General features: G+C 36.5%; 1 protein-coding gene across 1 annotated transcript in view; it reads right to left on the bottom strand.

Annotated features, from left to right (window-relative positions):
• The window catches only part of TAOK1 (TAO kinase 1), a 94,240-nt gene that overhangs the window by 28,795 nt on the left and 47,079 nt on the right, over positions 1-18,366 (bottom strand). The window contains exons 8-13 of the mRNA XM_084862888.1: positions 16,534-16,625; positions 12,718-12,811; positions 10,743-10,824; positions 5,667-5,834; positions 2,652-2,855; positions 641-775 (exon numbers count right to left, since the gene is read on the bottom strand). Of these exons, the coding sequence (XP_084719014.1) occupies positions 641-775; positions 2,652-2,855; positions 5,667-5,834; positions 10,743-10,824; positions 12,718-12,811; positions 16,534-16,625 (775 nt within the window). The remainder of the gene's footprint in view (positions 1-640; positions 776-2,651; positions 2,856-5,666; positions 5,835-10,742; positions 10,825-12,717; positions 12,812-16,533; positions 16,626-18,366) is intronic.

Below are 18,366 nucleotides of genomic sequence, written 5' to 3'. Positions count from 1 at the left end.
GGCCTGCATGGGAGGGCCATTGGGGGTGAGATCAGGCCTGCAGGGGAGGGCAGTTGGGGGCAAGATTAATCTGACAGGGGAGGGCAGTTGGGGGCAACCAGGGTGGCAGGGTAGGGCAGTTTAGGGCAAGATTAGTCTGGCAGGGGAAGGTAGTTGGGGGCGAGATCAGGCCAGCAGGGGAGAGCAGTTGAGGGCAAGATTAGTCTGGCACACAGAGGCAGTTGGGAGGCAAGATCAGGCTGGCAGGGGAAGGCAGTTAGGGGCGATCAGGCAGGCAGGCAGAGAGGTTAGGGGTGATCGGGCAGGCAGGCAGGTAAGCGGTTAGGAGCCCGGGGTCCCAGATTGCAAAAGGGTGCAGGCTGAGCTGAGAGACCCCCTTCTCCTCTCCCCGTACACATTTTTTGTGCAATGGGCCACTAGTATTCTAACATATTAGTTATTTGTGTACATTTCTTGAAGATATTATTAGTTTAATGTCTGAGTGTTTCATATATTCTTTCTTCTAACAGGCACTTAATTCCGAATAAATGTTTTCCAAATAAGCCTCAAATACAACAACAACAAAAAAATCGTTATATTTGAGTATAGATGACAAGATCCAACATGGAAAATATACTTCAAATTCAGGTGAAGCACATACCAGTGATGCTGTCCGTATAGTAGCAAAGTGTTCTCGATTACGATAGTGTGGTTTATGACGAGATACTTGGGGTGGAGATTGTGGATCTGATGCTCTTGTTCTAGAATCTACCTCTTCTCTATAATTTTCTTCCTCCTAAATAAAAAAAGAGACAACACTTTTGAGGTGTACAGAGTTCATCTGAACTTTTAAGGTATTTCCAACATAAGTAAAATCAGGAGATGTTATTTCTTCAGTGTATGAAATAGCAGAGACTCAGGATAAGAAAATGTATAAGGCTAGATTTATATCCTACTCATATGTAAAATTGCAAAGCTTTAATATGACTTGAAAATAATGATGATGAAACATGCGGCCAATATTTTAAATAGCAGCAATGAAACTGATTTTTCGAAGGCTCCTGGGTTTTAGAAGCAATAATATAGGTTAAAAATGTCTTTATAATGTGTCTGCCATTTGTCCAAGTAACCAAAAAATAGTTGTAAATTAATGTTTTTCCTTATAAATTACCTTAGTTCATTAACTAAAGAGAAGTCAATTAAGTGGGCAACCAACTAATTATGGGACTAATCTTTTATATAGCTGATTCTATCGTAAGAATATAAAAATTAAACATGATTTTGCTCTGAATAACACTACCACTTATCTAATCATTCTTAATAACTTTTTTGTATGTGATAAAATATATGTAATATAAAATTTGCTATTTTAACCATCTTTAAGTATATAAGTCAGTGGCATTAATTACATTCTTAATGCTGTACAACCATTGCCACTATTTCCAAACATTTATCATCCCAAATGGAAACTCTGTATCCATTAACAAAAATTCTCCTCTACTCAGCCCCTGGTACCCTTTAATCTACTTTCTATCTCTATGAATTTGCCTATTCTAGGTATTTCATATAAATAGAATTATACAATATTTATTGTTTTGCATCTGGTTTGTATCACTTAGCATGTTTTCAAGGTTCACTCCATGTAGCATATCAGAATTTCATTCCTTTTTATAGTTGAATAATATTCCATTAGATGTATATACCACATTTTGTTTATTTATTCATTGGTGGATACTTATGTTGGTTCCACCTTTTAGCTAATGGTTTCTACTAACATTTTAGGTAATACCACAAACTGTTAAGTTAAAAAGGAAACATTCCTAATAATTGCTAAAAGAAACTACCTGACCTCAAATATTTTTAAGAAAATTAAAAATTTTTGTACTTGAAAGTGCAAAAAATAAGGTAGCATACAAATCTATTTCTTATATACTGCATTTATACTTTTCTGTAACTACACTCAATTTTTAAAAATATTTATCTTTATTATTGAAACTATTATAGATGTCCCCCTTTTGACCCCCATTCACCCTTTCCTCCTCACTCCTGTCCCCTCCCCAGGCCTTCACTGCACTATTGTCTGTATCTGTGGATTATACATAAACTACACTCAATTTTATTTTAAACATGTAAACATGGATAATGCAAAAAGTTATTTTTTTATCCTCACCTGAGGATATGATCTTCATTGATTCAAGAGAGGGAGAAAGGGAGAGGGAGAGAAAGAAAGAAACTCCGAATGGTTGCCTCAGGCATGCGCCTTTACAGGAAATTGTGTCCATTACCCTTAGATGCAATGGACGTTGATCTAACACTGGCCAGGGCCCAAAGTTACTTTTGATCATCTTAACTCTTTCTCCTACTCCCCAAAAGTAACCATTATCACTAATTTCATACTTACTATTTTAAAATACTTTGCTTTTCATCTTATAATGAAATAATACAAATATTTCAAATAATACATATCTTATTTCTGTATTTCTTTCTTCTAAAATTAAAAAAAAAATTATATTCTTAAAACATTAGTTTCCCAAATGCATACATTACAATGGGAATTAACAAGCCTATTGTTCCAAATTCCTGAAACATTAAAAAAAAATTCCTCTTACACTAATCAGATGAAGAAAATTATTTACAAAGTTGAAAATTTTCACTAAAACCCAAATACTCACAGGTTTTAAGTGGATGACAGAACTATTAGACATCACTGTATGATCTCCCTCCATCATGTCCAGCTCACTCTTGTCATCCGAGGCATCTGGAAGACTGTTAACACTACTGCTTTGGCTGCTGGCACTAATGGACATACTGGGAATAGACTGATTACTTCCAACACTATTCACTGTTCCTGTCCGTCCAACACCATGATCTTGTTCCTAAGGGAAAAAAACATTAGGTTCAAATATCGGTATTTCTTTTGAATTCTTGAATACAAGTATCTCGCACATTGCTTGGCATACAGTCTTCAGAAAGTCACAGGTCTATTATGAGAAATCCCCCTTAATTGTCAAACCAATAAGTTTAACAACTATTCCTTGACAGTTAAAAAACCCAAATGTGTGAAAAAGTCAGTTAACTAGCTTTGGATTATTTCTAAAGTGTAGCATTTTCTCTAAACTGATATTTTTAAAATCTATTTCTACCACACAACTCATGGGCTATATAGAGATTATGCTCATTTTTCAATGATTCCCATGGTTAAAATAAGCCCCCAATTTTTTTTTTTTAATCTTGTAAACAACTCCCCCTCCCCCTTTAAATATTTTTATTGATCTCATAGAGCACATGTGTCAAACACAAGGCCCGCGGGCCAAATCCAGCCCGCCAGGCCTTGCAATGTGGCCCGCACCGAGCTGTCATCACTGCACTCCGCTGTCAGTTTATGACATTGTCAGTTTATGACTGTTCAATAAACCATTCGGCCCGCGATTTAGGCTGGATTTTAGATTTTGGCCCCTTCTCTGATTGAGTTCGACACCCCTATCATAGAGGAAGGGAGGAGAGACAGAAACGTCAATGATGAGAGAGAATCACTGACTGGCTGACTCCCGCACATCCCCCACTAGGGATGGAGCCCACAACCAGGGCATGCGCCTTTGACCGAAATCAAACCTGGGACCCTTCAGTCTGTTGGCTGACACTCTATCTTCTGAATCAAACAGGCTACAGCTAAACAACCCCTTTCAGTTATTTTTTATTGAAGCCCTGTATAAGTATACTAGAGGCCCAATGCATGAAATTCGTGCAAGGTGCTCAGCTCTAACAGCCCTGGCTTCGTCCAGGAGGTTGTTTGGCTGTCCAGTCTAATTAGCATATTATGCTTTTATTATTTATAAATTGTTCCTTTTTCCCTCAGAATATAATCTCTAGCCCATCCTCTACCACCATATAATTAACATTAATTCTTATCCATTTTCGTGTAAATTGAAAATGACATATTACTTATATATTTAATCAAAATCATAAGACAGTTTTTCTGAAGAAACCAGGCAAGCAATGGTATCTAGGCACTAACATTATAGCGGTCTTACCATATCAAAATTCTATAGACATGTAGAATTTTTTAAAGATATGCAGAATTTAATTAATATAGACCAGTAGTTCCCAATATTTTTCTGGTCATGCCCCACTTGTGACATATAATTCTTATTATTTAAAAAGTGAACTCCCACCGAAACCGGTTTGGGTCAGTGGTAGAGCGTTGGTCTGTGGACTGAAAGGTCCCGGGTTCGATTCCGGTCAAGGGCATGTACCTTGGTTGCGGGCACATCCCCGGTAGGGGGTGTGCAAGAGGCAACTGGTCAATGTTTCTCTCTCATCGACGTTTCTGGCTCTCTATCTCTCTCCCTTCCTCTCTGTAAAAAATAAATAAATAAATAAATAAATAAATAAATAAATAAATAAAAAGTGAACTCCTATTCACACGGAGGAAGCCTAAAAGGCCATTATCTTGGTCTTAAACAAGCTTCCAAAGAACATGGCATTCATGAGAGAGAAAAACAAAAGAACAAAAGGACAACTGAAGTACTGAGGAAGAAAGCACTAAGAAATTGTTTAAAAAATAATATGAAGTGATATGAAAAAATAGCAAATGAAGTTTTAAAACATATATTAGAGATCTAAAATGCATAAATATGTCTCTATATATTTACATACTGTATATGAGGCCCCTAGAACCATAAGAAATACAAAAAATTCACTATTAATAATTCATTCTTGAATTGCCCCCCTTAAAAATCAAAATGCCCCCCCTGTGAGGCCTGGGCCCCACATTGGGAACCACTGATATAGACCCATCTTGGTGTATATCTCTCACTATATACAGATATATATCTCATACATATATGAACTTATATCCCTAGCCTATTGAAGTTACTACTTTAGAATTATAGATTTAACTACATTAGAATTTTATTAATTTCACAACTTTGCTAAAATAGTCATATACTTAAAACAGCCCCAAACAATTTTCTAATGACTATTATAAGAATAAAATAAAAACAAAACTGTAAGTTAAGGAAGTATTGTATTTTATAGTTCATTAACTATGCAACACTGTTATTATAAAAAGAAAAGTAACTAACTACTGCTCCTGGTTTCAGACTGCAAAATGATCTCCTTCACTGGAAAGTAATACAAAAAAATCAAAGCTTTGGCATTCTAACAGGTATAAAGAAAAAAAGATAAAGTGAATTAACCATTTTGAGCCTTGCTTTACTAATCTGTAAAATGAGTATTTCAGAACTGTGTAGACGGAACAAAATTGTACAGAACTGAAAAAAAGTGTTTACGGTGACAAAGTAGAACACTTGGTAACTTTCTGAGTGAGTTTTGGCAACTTCCAGAGTTTATTATTTCAAATATTTCCAAAAGCATGTCCCATGAAATTGGAGAATGGTAAAAAAGAAAAAGAAAAAAAAGGTCCAGTGGCCAAGAACTTTGAGAGGAACTACATTAAATAAAATTGAACAGGTTTCCTTAATAAAGGACTTGCAGGGCTTTACTATCCCAATATACACTAAGAAGGGTTGGGTTTAAATAATGCAATATCTTTTTCCCATCTGGGATCCAGGTAAGAAAACACAACCTAGGAACCACTGATCTAAAAGATTTGTGACAAAACAGATTACATAAGGAAAGAAGCCAATGAAGAGAGCTCAATATTTCAGCCATTTCTAAGTTATTACCTCTTCTTCTTCCTGTGCTTCTACTGCTGGTCCATTATGTGCCTCCTGGAAAAGGAGTTTCTTCATTTTTCTATATTGCAGATTGTCCAGCTCTCTTACTGCATCCTTTGTCCTTTGAATGAGATCTATTAACACTGTTTCAGGGCGTTCCCGAAGAACAAACATGTGCTGGATAAGAGAAAGTAAAAGTTAAAACCTATGCTCTATATATTTTTTAATTAGTACAAATGTACCCCTCCTAGAATTACTATCCTAAATAATTATGATAGATATTTAATAATTCCTAAATAAATATGATAGATATCTAAAGCTATCTAGTTGTACTATACTTCTGACTTCTTTCATTTACAAAGTTGTCATTTGCACATACATATTCTGTGCCTACATAACTACCCCTGCAAATTTTATAAAAACTTTGAAGATACTTTTGTTGGACAATTGAAAATGCTGAGTTAAAATAATCAAAAAGTCTAATTAAAGTCTAAGAATTAAGTTCAATTATTAAATTAGAGCCCTAAATTCAATTGTTAAATAAAGGTTTACATATTCTAGAACTGCTGATTTCATAGTTAAGTATGTTAGTTCTTAGGTTTCAACAAGAATGTATTTACTGATGGTGGTTTTATGTTACATAAAACCTTGATATTATTGGCTCCTTTGTATGTTTCATAAGCAACACTTCATAAAACACTAGCAGCTGATTAAAAGCCATTATATTAGTAATATTTTATTTCTTTTTTAAAATATGGTTTTATTAATTTTAGAGGAAGGGAGAACAAGAAAAAGATAGAAACATCAATGATGAGAGAATCATTGATCAGCTGCCTCCTGCACATCCCTAAGGAGGACTGAGCCCCTAATCAGGGCATAGGCCCTCACCAGAATTGAACTGTGAACTCCTGGTTCCTGGGTCACCCCTCAAACACTGATCCATACTTGCTGGGCATTATTAGTGATTTTTACCAATAACATTTATGAAGCTTAACCTTATTAAATACAGAAAAATAGAAAGAATGACTCTACCATTAGAAGTACCACTGTTACATTTTGGTATATTTCTTTTCTTTCATTTTTTCAATTACAGTTGATATTCAATATTATATTAGTTTCAGGTGTACAGCATAGTGTTTTAAAAACTTATGAAGTGATCCTCCCAAATAAGTCTAGTACCCACCTGGCACCATACATAGTTACTACAATATTATTGATTACATTCTATATGCTGTACTTTATATTCCAGTGATGGTGTATTTCTTTTAAAAAATTTTCTATATACATTTAAAAAACTTTTTTCTTTTTTTCTCTTTATGATGGACTGTGACAGAAATGTAATTAGGCCAAGGAAAAAGAAGCACTTGATACTTTCCAATAAGGCTGTTCCAATACACTCAGAATTCAATAAAGGTAAATGAATACTACCTGTAGTTGGGATCTAATCCTGAAATACCAAATACTTGACCCTGGTGGGTTAGGTTTTTGTCAAAAGAGTTTATCCTTGGGCAAGTGTAAGAAGGCAGTAACATTCTTCCTTTTTCCTGAGCCTTAAGTTTCTTGGTATGTACCACTATCTACAATATTAAGTCGTCTTCTTCTATTATTATTATTATTATTATTATTATTATATTATTATTATTATAATATTACTAGAAATCCAGTGCACAAAATTCTTGCACTGATAGGGTCCCTAGAGGCTGCTGGCTGGGGCCTCCCTGCTTTCCCCGGGCCACCCTGTCCCCAGAACTCGCGGGAGAACTCCAGTAGAGGAGACAATTTGCATACTATGGTTTTATTATATAAGATTATTATTACTAGAGGCTAGGTGCACAAAATTAGTGCAGGGATGTGGTTCCTAGGCTTAGCCAGTGATCGAAGTGCAAGAATCGGGCATGGAAGGGCAGGTCCCAGGTGACCTCTGGGCCCTGGACAGCACCTGCGTCCTCAGGCCCCTGCTCGCCCCCTCCACCTGAGTCACTGTGCCTGAATCCCCATGCAGAGATGTGGTGAGTGCAGCCGGATGCCAAGGGCCAGGGTGCAGCGTGGGCCTCTGGGCTGCCCAGCAGCACCGCACGGAAGCCAGGTGGGTAGCACACTCTCTCCATACCGGCTTCTGCACAAACCCAGGGGAGCCCGACTGGCGCCTGCGGTCCCAGCGGCTGTGGCCCGGCTCACCCTGAAGAGGCCATGCGGGAGCAGGGTGGGCTCTTTGCAGGTGCCTGGCACCTGAGCTCAGGGGCTTCCCTGGCATGCAAGCCCTGGTGTCCTGGGGGAGGTTAGCAGGGGGAGTGAGTGAATTTGGTAGACATCCCGCATTCTCAATGCACTTCCATCCCCATCACCCCTGCCCCCAGGTAGCTGGCCTGAGGTCGCCGTGTGCCACCTCCTGGTGGTCAGCGCACATCAGAGGGAGTGGTCAAACTCCTGATGTCCGGGTCAACTGACCACCCGAGGGAACAATTATTATTATTATTTTAAAATATATATATTTTATTGATTTTTTACAGAGAAGAAGGAAGAGAGATAGAGAGCTAGAAACGTCGATGAGAGAGAAACATCGACCAGCTGCCTCTTGCACACCCTCTACTGGGGATGTGCCCACAACCAAGGTGCATGCCCTTGACCGGAATCGAACCCAGGACCTTTCAGTCCGCAGACCAATGCTCTACCACTGAGCCAAACCGGTTTCGACCCGAGGGAACAATTAGTATATTAGGCTTTTATTATATAAGATTACTAGTGACGGTGCACAAAATTTGTGCACATTAAAAGGGGATTAATTAGAGGAAATGATTTAATATTGCTATTTGCCTTTTCTCTATAATAGAAGTGTCAGAAATGAAAGAAAATTAGTAAAATGTATATGAAAACCTTCTTCCTGTCAGAGTCTGGGGCTCACCCTGGGACCCAGAGTCAAGTCCCTGCCCACCCTCAAAAATCATGTGAGACCCAGACCCAGCAGGCTGCGGCCCTCCCCCCTCCCCCACATATGGGCTAGATCCAGACCCGGCCAGTCCCATCCTTGTCAAATCCTGCCGGGCAGGGGGCATAGCCTAAGGTTCCCTGGCCCGGTGCCAGGATGGGAGCAGGGCCTGAGGTCCCCAGCCCAGACCGGGACAGGGGGCGTGCCTTGAGGTCCTCTGTCAAGCCCTGCCAGGTGGAGGACACAGCCTGAAATCCCCTGTCAAGCCCCACTGGGTGAGGGGCATAGTTTGAGGTCCCCTGTCAAGCCCCGCCAGGCGGGGGTACACAGCCTCAGGTCCTCCATCAAGCTCTGCTGGGTGGGGGCGTGGCCTAAAGTCCCCTGTCTAGCTAGTCCCACCAGGTGGGGGACTCGGCCTGAGGTCCCCGAACTGGCACTGGGACAGGGGGAGCAGCCTGAGGTTCCCTGTCAAGCCCTGCCGGGTGGGGCGCAGCCTGAGGTCCCGTCAAGCCTGGGTAGGGGACATGGCCTGAGGTCCCCTGTCAAACCCCTTGGGAGTGGGGGAGGGCGTAGCCTCAGGTCCCTGCTGATTGCTCATTAGGGCTCCTTATGGGAACTTGGCCTCAGCTGTGGGTACAGCCATCTTTGTGAAGAGTGATGGTCAATTAGCATATTCCCTTTTTATTAGATAGGATAGGATTATTATTATTTATTCCTCACCTGAGGACATATTTATTGATTTTAGAGAGAGAGGAAGGGAGATAGAAACGGGTCTATGGCCATACCACCCTGAACGCGCCCGATCTCGTCTGATCTCGGAAGCTAAGCAGGGTCGGGCCTGGTTAGTACGTGGATGGGAGAAACATTGATCAGTTGCCTCCCATACACACCCTGACTGGGGATCAAAACTGCAACCTCAGCATGTGCCCCAACTAGGAATTGAACCTGCAACCTTTCTGGTACATGGGGCAATGAATACTCCAACCAACTGAGTCAGGTGCTGGGGCCAATATTCAGTCTTCTTATAAAAAAATAATATATTTCTAAGTTTAATAACTTTCTACATGTAGATCTTGCTTATTTTTCACTAACATAATTCCTAGGTATACTGAACATTTTGTTGCTGCAATGAGTGCCTATTTATTCAGGCTTTCGTTACTGAAACTTTATTGCTTTTCAACATACTATGGGTTGCAAACAATACTACTGAATATATATATGAAGATTTTCTTTGTATCTTTAACTGCTGTTCAGTGAAAATAAGCTGAACCTCTTTGAAACTCTAAAACATTCATGTAATGAAAGTCTACTTACATCTTGTAGTGAAAATCAACAAGATTCCTCAGGATCACAAAGAGATAGACACAAATCCTATTTACTAATAATGTCTTAACTAGATGTTTTAGGAAGTACATTAATGTCAACAATATTACTACTGTTATTAAGAAGATGGTAAGCCTACAAATGAAATAATAATTTTTTGAGAATATAAAGGATACCATATGTAATGTGTTTAAGCAACAAATCTATTGAAACTGAAAAGAATTTACATAATTTAAAAAATATTTTCATTAAGTTAGAAAAAGATATTTCCAGAAAGGAAACAAAAACGATAACCATTTTTAAGTTTCTATTTTGAATATTTGACTATATATTGTATTTAGCGACAGTAAAACCAGTTAATAAATTTTTTTTGGGAAAAACAAAAACAAATGAAAAACTTAGCATCTGAGAAAACTTTCCAACAATATTCTAGTAAAAATGGTAGGGCATTTTCTTTCTTTCTTTTTTTTTCTTTTCTTTTTTTTTTTTTTTAACATATTTTATTATTTTTTAAACCGAGGGTATTTTTCCATTAATTATAGAGAGAGTGTTAGAGAGAGGGAAAGAGAAAAATATCAATGTGAGAGAAACACATTGATTGGTTGCCTCCTGTAGGTGCCCCGACCACTGCCCAGGCTGAGGAGGAGCCTGCAACCAAAGTATGTGCCCTGGACAGGAATCTAACCTGGGAACCTTTGGTCAGCAGGCCAGCACTCTATCCATTGAGCCAAACTGGCTAGGGCTGGTAATACTGATTCAGAATCAAAGAGGAATAAAGCACATTTAAATAAATAATTTCTTGGGGATAGAAAACAAACTTAAGACTATAAACTGACCTTTAAAAGTTCCTCTGATGTAGGGCGATCTTGAGGGATTTTCTGGAGGCAAGAATCTACAAAGTTGCGAAAATAATCAGACCTATTGTAAAGGAAAGTATCAAGTGAACATATTGCTATTTCCTTTAAAAAACAGATCCACAAATCAAGGTATATGCCTATTGGTGGGAGGGGGGATGGAAAAATTTTGACAGAAAGCAGACGCAATACATACCATGTATTTCATATAAATCTATAAAAACCATCTAAAGCAACCAGTGAATCTTTACCATTTTTCAAAGATAAACTTGCACAGATGATTTAAAAATCCTGCTCTTACATAATAACATAACTCATTCTAAATTAAGGCAAAATTAGGGAAGTCAATTTTTTTCTTCTTTGCATTCAAATTAAAATGACATCCTTGTCAATTTGTTTTCTCTCTTCTCTAAGCCATCTCTCCCTTGTTTGCTTCTTAGATTATCTCTTATATAGCACACTCTTAGCTTTGGAGGGAGCATTTTGTATACCTATTTGATATCCATGAACAAATGGATAACATTTCCATTAAACCAATTAAGTTATTTTTAAAAACATTAAAAGTCTGCAACATATTACTATAGCATGTTATGATAAGAGTTCAGTGAGCAAGGCAGTAAGTAATAATTCATCATTTGTCTTAAAATATCAGATAACATTTTATGTTCCTTGTGCAAGATTTTTTTTGACTCCCCAAAGAATCTAAGTCTGTGTTCAATATATTTATTATTTATATGTACCATAGTACTAAACTCTGTGCCAAAAGATTCCTTATACATGTCTCTAATTCAGGGGTCCTCAAACTTTTTAAAGTGGGGGCCAGATCACGGTCCCTCCGAGAGCTGGAGGGCCGGACTATATGAACTACTAATTCCTACTGTAACACCTCGGCTGCGCTCAATGCCCAAAAAACCTGGCGGGCCGGATCAGACTCCTCTGCGGGCCGCATGTGGCCCGCGGGCCGTAGTTTGAAGACCCCTGCTCTAATTTATGTGCCTTAATTATGTAATCTTTAAAAAAATAAAGTATCGCTAATTTATATATCTACTTGTGAATTTTAAAGTATTTATTAAATATACTAGAGGTCCGATGCATGAAAATTGTGCAAGAGTAGATGCTGCTGCCTCAGCCCTGCCCCCTGCCCACTGGTCATTCCAGAAGGTCATCAGAAAGGTCGTTTTGGAGGATTGTCAGGAAGGTCGTTCCAGAGGTCATTTAGCCAACTGGTCTAATTAGCATGTTACCTCTTTATTATATAGGATTAGAGTTTCTCCTACACTTTTTCAAATGCTAGATACACCCGAAGAATCAATTTCCCATTAAAATTTTCTACCACTAATAAAAATTCTAGTTTTTAAACTATCAATCAGTTCTACATATGTAAAATAAATGAACTTAATTTTATCAAATCAAAGAAGCACTAAGAAAAGGAACATCAGAGCATTCTGAATAATAAATAACATAAAAACTAGAATGATCACAAAGTTATATATTCATGTTTAAATTGTGTTATTATATAATCAGGGTAATATGTATTCCTAAAGTTCAAAGAAAATATAAAATATAAATTTTTGTAAAAAGCAATATGTTTTGCTTCCATTTGCATCACTGAGATACATATGCTATGAAAAGCAGACATATTAAAGGATAAACATGATATAGGGGTAAAATAAACCTATTTTACTTATCATTGTGTAGTTTATTTAACACAAGTTCACTGAGGGAATTAAACAAGATAATAGCATACACGATAATGTCTCTTAATAATCCAATAAAAATAATATACTCCAAAGCAATGATAGATTAATTAGACTACTGTTTCAAAAATAAGCCTATTTTCATCTGTCTTAAGATAGAAATACATTTTACCTAATTGAAATGAAATCATTTTGATAACATTACAAGAACACATTTAATTTATAAAATGTTGAGTAATAAATCTCTTAGCAATACTCACCATTCATTAGACTGTAGTGTAGGGGATTCATTTTGGGCTATATGATATAAGGCACTCATTGCATTCATATTAAATAAAGGAGGCTTTCTTTCCGCTGTAGGAGAAAGAAAACTTGTTATTGTTCTTGCAAATATCGTTAGTTGTTGTTTTCTTAAATAATTTCAAACTTAGCAAAAATATTCTAAGTTGAGTTAGAAACACATGTTCAAGTAAATCAATTTAGATTAAATTGCTGATCATCTACCATTACTAAATATTTTAAAACAAGAACACCCTACTAAAGAACAATAATACCTCCATTAAATCAGGCCATTAATGCTGATACATGACTTTCATCTAATCCTCATTCCCCATTCAAATTTCAATCTAATGTCAAATAATGTCCTCTGTACCAAAAGTGAGCTTTAATCACTTGTGTCCTTCAAGGAAACTGCCTATTTTATCTAAGTTGTTAACTTTATTAACATAAGATAATTCATACTATATCCTTAGTCTTTTTAATGCCTATAAAATCTGTAGTGAAGTCACTTCTCACACCTGATATTGGTAATTTGTGTCTTCTTTCTTTTTTGCCTGATAAATCTGGCTAGAGGTTTATCAATTATCTTGAAGAACTAGTTTCTGATTTATTTTTTCTATTGTATTTGTTTTCTATTTGATTGATTTTTACTTTGACCTTTCTTATTCTTTCTTCTGCTTATTCTGGGTTGAATTTGCTCTTCTTTCTAAAATTTAAGACACTAGACATGTGTCTTATATTTTAACATCTAGTTCTGTGGTGTTCCTGCCAAAGATGTATAACCTAAATTTAATCATAAGATAAACTCATAGAGGGACATTCAAAAGTCTTGTATTTTTAGAATTGTTAAGGTCACGTCTTAAAATAAAATTAAGTTCCAGGTTCATCTGGTACTTTCCCTATTTTAGACATTGGATCAATTGTTCTCTTGAAGAGCTATGGCAATAGATGTGCTCATTGCTACTGAGTTGTCACTACAGTAGATAACATACAGGGTGTCCCAAAAATATGCATATATGTTTTAACAGCTGATGGCTCAATTTTGAAAATGAAATGTATTTTAATAAACACTGTCTTTAGCCAAAACCGGTTTGGCTCAGTAGATAGAGCGTCAGCCTGCGGACTGAAAGGTCCTGGGTTCGATTCCGGTCAAGGGCATGTACCTTGGTTGCAGGCACATTCCCAATAGGGGATGTGCAAGAGGCAGCTGATCGATGATTCTCTCTCATAGATGTTTCTAACTCTCTCTATCCCGCTCTCTTCCTCTCTGTAAAAAAAAAATCAATAAAATATATTTTAAAAATAAAATAAACAATAAACACTGCCTTTATAATTATTCAAATAGTGTGTGTACATTTTTGGGGGACACCCTATAATTATATACATACATGCACATTAATCACTTATATGTCTATTGAAAACAATTGTGTTCACTACAGTATCTCAAATCCAATCCAATACCGTATTTATTCGAGCTTTTTCTCCATTATATGTAATAATTTTCTGACAATGAAAAACCTTGCTCTAATTATTCTTAACATATTTTATTTGATAAATTCCCCCTGTATGTAACCAGTCTCTTATTCCACTGCCCTTTCTTGTGAACAGATGTCCCCCTTTCCCTGCTGAAGCTTTGAAACCCCGTTCCAAGTCACTCTTCAGTGTAAATGTCCTTTTCACCCACTCAGTTTCTTTTTCTTTTTTAAAACATGTTTTCTTTTTATTGATTCTAGAGAGAGAAAGCGAGAGAGTGAGGGGAGGGAGAGACATCAATGTGAGAAACATTGATTGGCTGCCTCCTGCATGCACTCACCCCAACTGGGGATCAAACACGCAGCCTGGGTATGTGCCCTGAGCTGGAATGGAACCGGCGAACCTTTAGTGCATAGGATGATGATCAAACAACTGAGTCCACTTAGTTTCTCATATCCCACCCAAACTACAGTGAGGCCCTCCTCATAAGTCGTAATCAGGAAAGCCCTGTTCTTTTTGATGAGGTACTGTGTGTCAAATGGATGTCCTCTAATACCATACAATATATTGCTCTCCATACTGTAACCTCCTCAACCTACTTGGATTCTGATAGACCAAACTGAGCCACCTCTATGAATGGTATGAATAAACCTGACTACCCACTTGCATGGTTACCCTCATTAAGTTCCTTTATCCCAAACCAGGATATTGGTCTGTGGGATCTCTCCCCTTTAATCAGATGACTCGTGATACTCCATCCTGGGTTATCATGGCTCACCAGCTAAATAGTTTAGGAAGGGGGCAGTTACTGAAGAAATTCTGAATGAATGAAATAACTTGTTTCTATGATAACTTATTAGAGTATTTAAATTTTTAAATGGTCTAACATTTAAAATTTTTTTTTCTTTGATTTTTAGAGATAGAAACATCGAAGATTAGAGAGAATCATTAATTGGCTGCCTCCTGCATGTCCCCTTAGTGGGGATCGAGCCTGCAATCCAGGCATGTGACCTGACTGGAATGGAACCCAGGACCCCTTGGTTACTTGGTTGACGTTCACACCAGCCAGGCTGGACATTTACTTTTTATTCAGTTTCTTCTTAAAGTAAAAAAAACTCTTTGCAAATGTCCTTGAAAAATATAGTAGTTTTCTTTTCACCCTTTGTAAAAAGGGTGGATCATTCCACTACTGACATATTAAAATAATAATAATAATAATAATAATAATTTCAAATGGAAGAAACATTTTATAAACCTCAAATTAAGACTAAAAGATCAGAAGAAAATGACATGATAGTCTCCAAACCTCAGTTTACTGATGTTGTCAAACTTAAAAATGATATAAAGCCTGAAGGCAATGGTTAATATAGGCATTCCAATACAAGCAAAAATAGTATTTTGGAAAAATATTAGACTGCAAGGTATAAACAGTCTGGTTGTATTGGAAATTACAATATTCATCTACTGTGTAATGATAAGCAATCTTTACTTTTATTTTTATCTCAATTTCCCTGTTACTTGTTTTAGAAAACTACTAACAAACCCAGGTTGATAATGATTTATCAAAATTACATATCGATTTTACTATTAACATGTTCTTTTCAATCCTTGATTACTACTAGAAGTGCTGAAATAAATATTCCCAGTATTTTACACTTTTAAATAAAGTTTAATAGAATTCTCCTGTAAGAAGAAAAAAAGGAAAGGATATTGGACTAATGTGGGGTGGGGGGAGGGTGGGTAGCGTGGGGAATCAAAAGCAAGAAGATGTTCATCATCATTGATTACAGTGACAGTTCAATTACCCACCTGGTTCACTTACAGTGGGAATGTTAGTAAAGTTATGATAGTCCACTGCCTTAAGCACAGTTCCATTCATAGGCAACAGAATAAAAAGTGTTCACAAAATCAAAATACTACATACAATATGATATACAGCCTGACTTCTAATTATCATACCTAACTTAAAGTCATAAGTATCTTAGGTAGAGATAAGTAATTCATAAATGCTTTAGAGATCTGCTATACATGGTAAATCTAGTAAGTATAGATATAGTCCAAGTGTTTAACAAATACTCATTAATATTAGACATAGATACTTTGAGCCATAGTGAAAATTTTTTTAGATCTAATTTAACAAAGCAAATATGATATACCTAACCTAATACATATAAAAATAACTGATCATCAAAATGAAAACTTTAATAAATTTGTTGCTTCCTTTAGTAAGTGACAAAATAAAAACCAAACCTAAAATTTGGTACAGAAATTGAGGTAAGACATTGATTAAACCTTACTACACAGTTATAAAAAAAAATGCTTACCTAGTTCAATACATGTTATTCCAAGAGACCATACATCTACTTTGCCATCATACTGTCCTTCATCCATGGCTAAAATTACTTCCGGGGCCATCCTAAAATATAAAATGTCATTTAAAGTTAAAAAAAATTTATACTATTCATTAAAATATAATGACTATCTACATGGAGAACACCTGTGCAGGCAATATATTTAGATATAAGAATTTTTATAATGGGAAATGAATGAATTACAGGTTGTGAGGTAAACAGTTACCATTGCACAGATAGTTTAAGACTTATTTTTACTGTATGTCATGATATATAACAGCATCCTAAAGGAAGGATGCCACAGAGCGGGCTTATATTCTGCATCTGTTCAATCTCGCAGATTCTAATATTGCATATCCTTTAGGCCAGTGGTGGTTTCAAGATCCCATTACAAACATCTAACTTTTGCTCTAAAGAGGGAATAAATACCGGCAATTATCTTTCTTGAAGTTACAAGCTCACACCATTTATTTAAGAAAATATTTGCCAAAATAACCAACACTAATTACTATAGTCTGTCACTCTTTCTTTCAAATAAAAATAGTGTTCTGTGATAAAAGTGTCTTAGCCTGGCTGGTGTTGCTCAGTGGTTGAATGTTGACCCAGGAAACAGGAGGTTCTGGTTTGATCTGGGATTGCATGCTCAAAACCCAGTAGGGAGCATGCAAGAGGCAGCCAATCAATGATTCTCTCATCATTGATGTTTCTAATCTCTCCCTCTCCTTTCCTCCCTCTGAAATCAATAAAAATTTTTAAAAGTGTCTAGGGAGACTCACAACTGAAACAATTATCAATCTTATAAGTATCTTGGTTATAAAATGAAATATTAATTCATACCTTCAACTAGAGACTAACGTTTTTTTTGATTCTAACATTTTTTATGGCACTTTAACCTTATACTTTACTTGCATTTGGAGTTAAGCACAGACAGACACTTAAAAACACTTGCCATTTCTTTATTGTGTTTGTCACCAGGAACCCCTGTGTGTATGCTCACGCAAAGACATGCAAATATTGCCTAGTTTCTGTTTTCCAAATACACTACACACAAATGAACAAATATGAAGAAAAACTTAAAAAAAAAACCAACTCAAATTGCCAAGACTGGTTTGGCTCAGTGGATAGAGTGTCGGTCTGTGGACTTAAAGGTCCCAGGTTCGATTCCAGTCAAGGGCATGTACCGTGGTTGCGGGCACATCCCCAGTAAGAGGTGTGCAGGAGGCAGCTGATCAATGTCTCTCTCTCATCGATGTTTCTGACTCTCTATCTCTCTCCTTTCTTCTCTGTAAAAAAATCAATAAAATATTTAAAAAAAACAACAAAACCCAAAAAAACCTCAAATTAACAAATATGTAAATAAAGTAAATTTTCAATTATCAACAATTGGGTGTTTCCAAGGTGTTCTTTAAGATGTTGAAGTAAGTTTGGGGAATTACTAAGTTTAAACAAAAGTAAACATCTTTTTTAAATTGAGAACTACGGGGCTTTTAAAATATCTAATATTCACCATTAATTTCTAAATAGAACCATTAAGAAATATTATTTGTTCAAAGAACCTTTGTTTTATATAGGGGAGGGAGGCTCTATCTAAACTAGGGTCCACACAAAAAATTTTTGGTCTTCTGGAACAGTGGTCTTCAAAATTTTTTTATTCATTTACCTCCAGTGAAATTATAAAAACTAGTATACCCTTGCATATTTGAGTTTATACCTAAATTTTAATAATTTAATATTTTCAAAAGATATAATGTGCAGCATACACACATAAGGTATATTGTATATCTGCTTTAAAGGTCTTTAAAACTG

The sequence above is a fragment of the Pipistrellus hanaki genome (assembly GCF_964339955.1).
Source record: "Pipistrellus hanaki genome assembly, chromosome: 16".
Taxonomy (NCBI): domain Eukaryota; kingdom Metazoa; phylum Chordata; class Mammalia; order Chiroptera; family Vespertilionidae; genus Pipistrellus; species Pipistrellus hanaki.
Note: the sequence above shows the minus strand (reverse complement) of the source record. Positions and strands in the feature narration are given on the sequence as shown.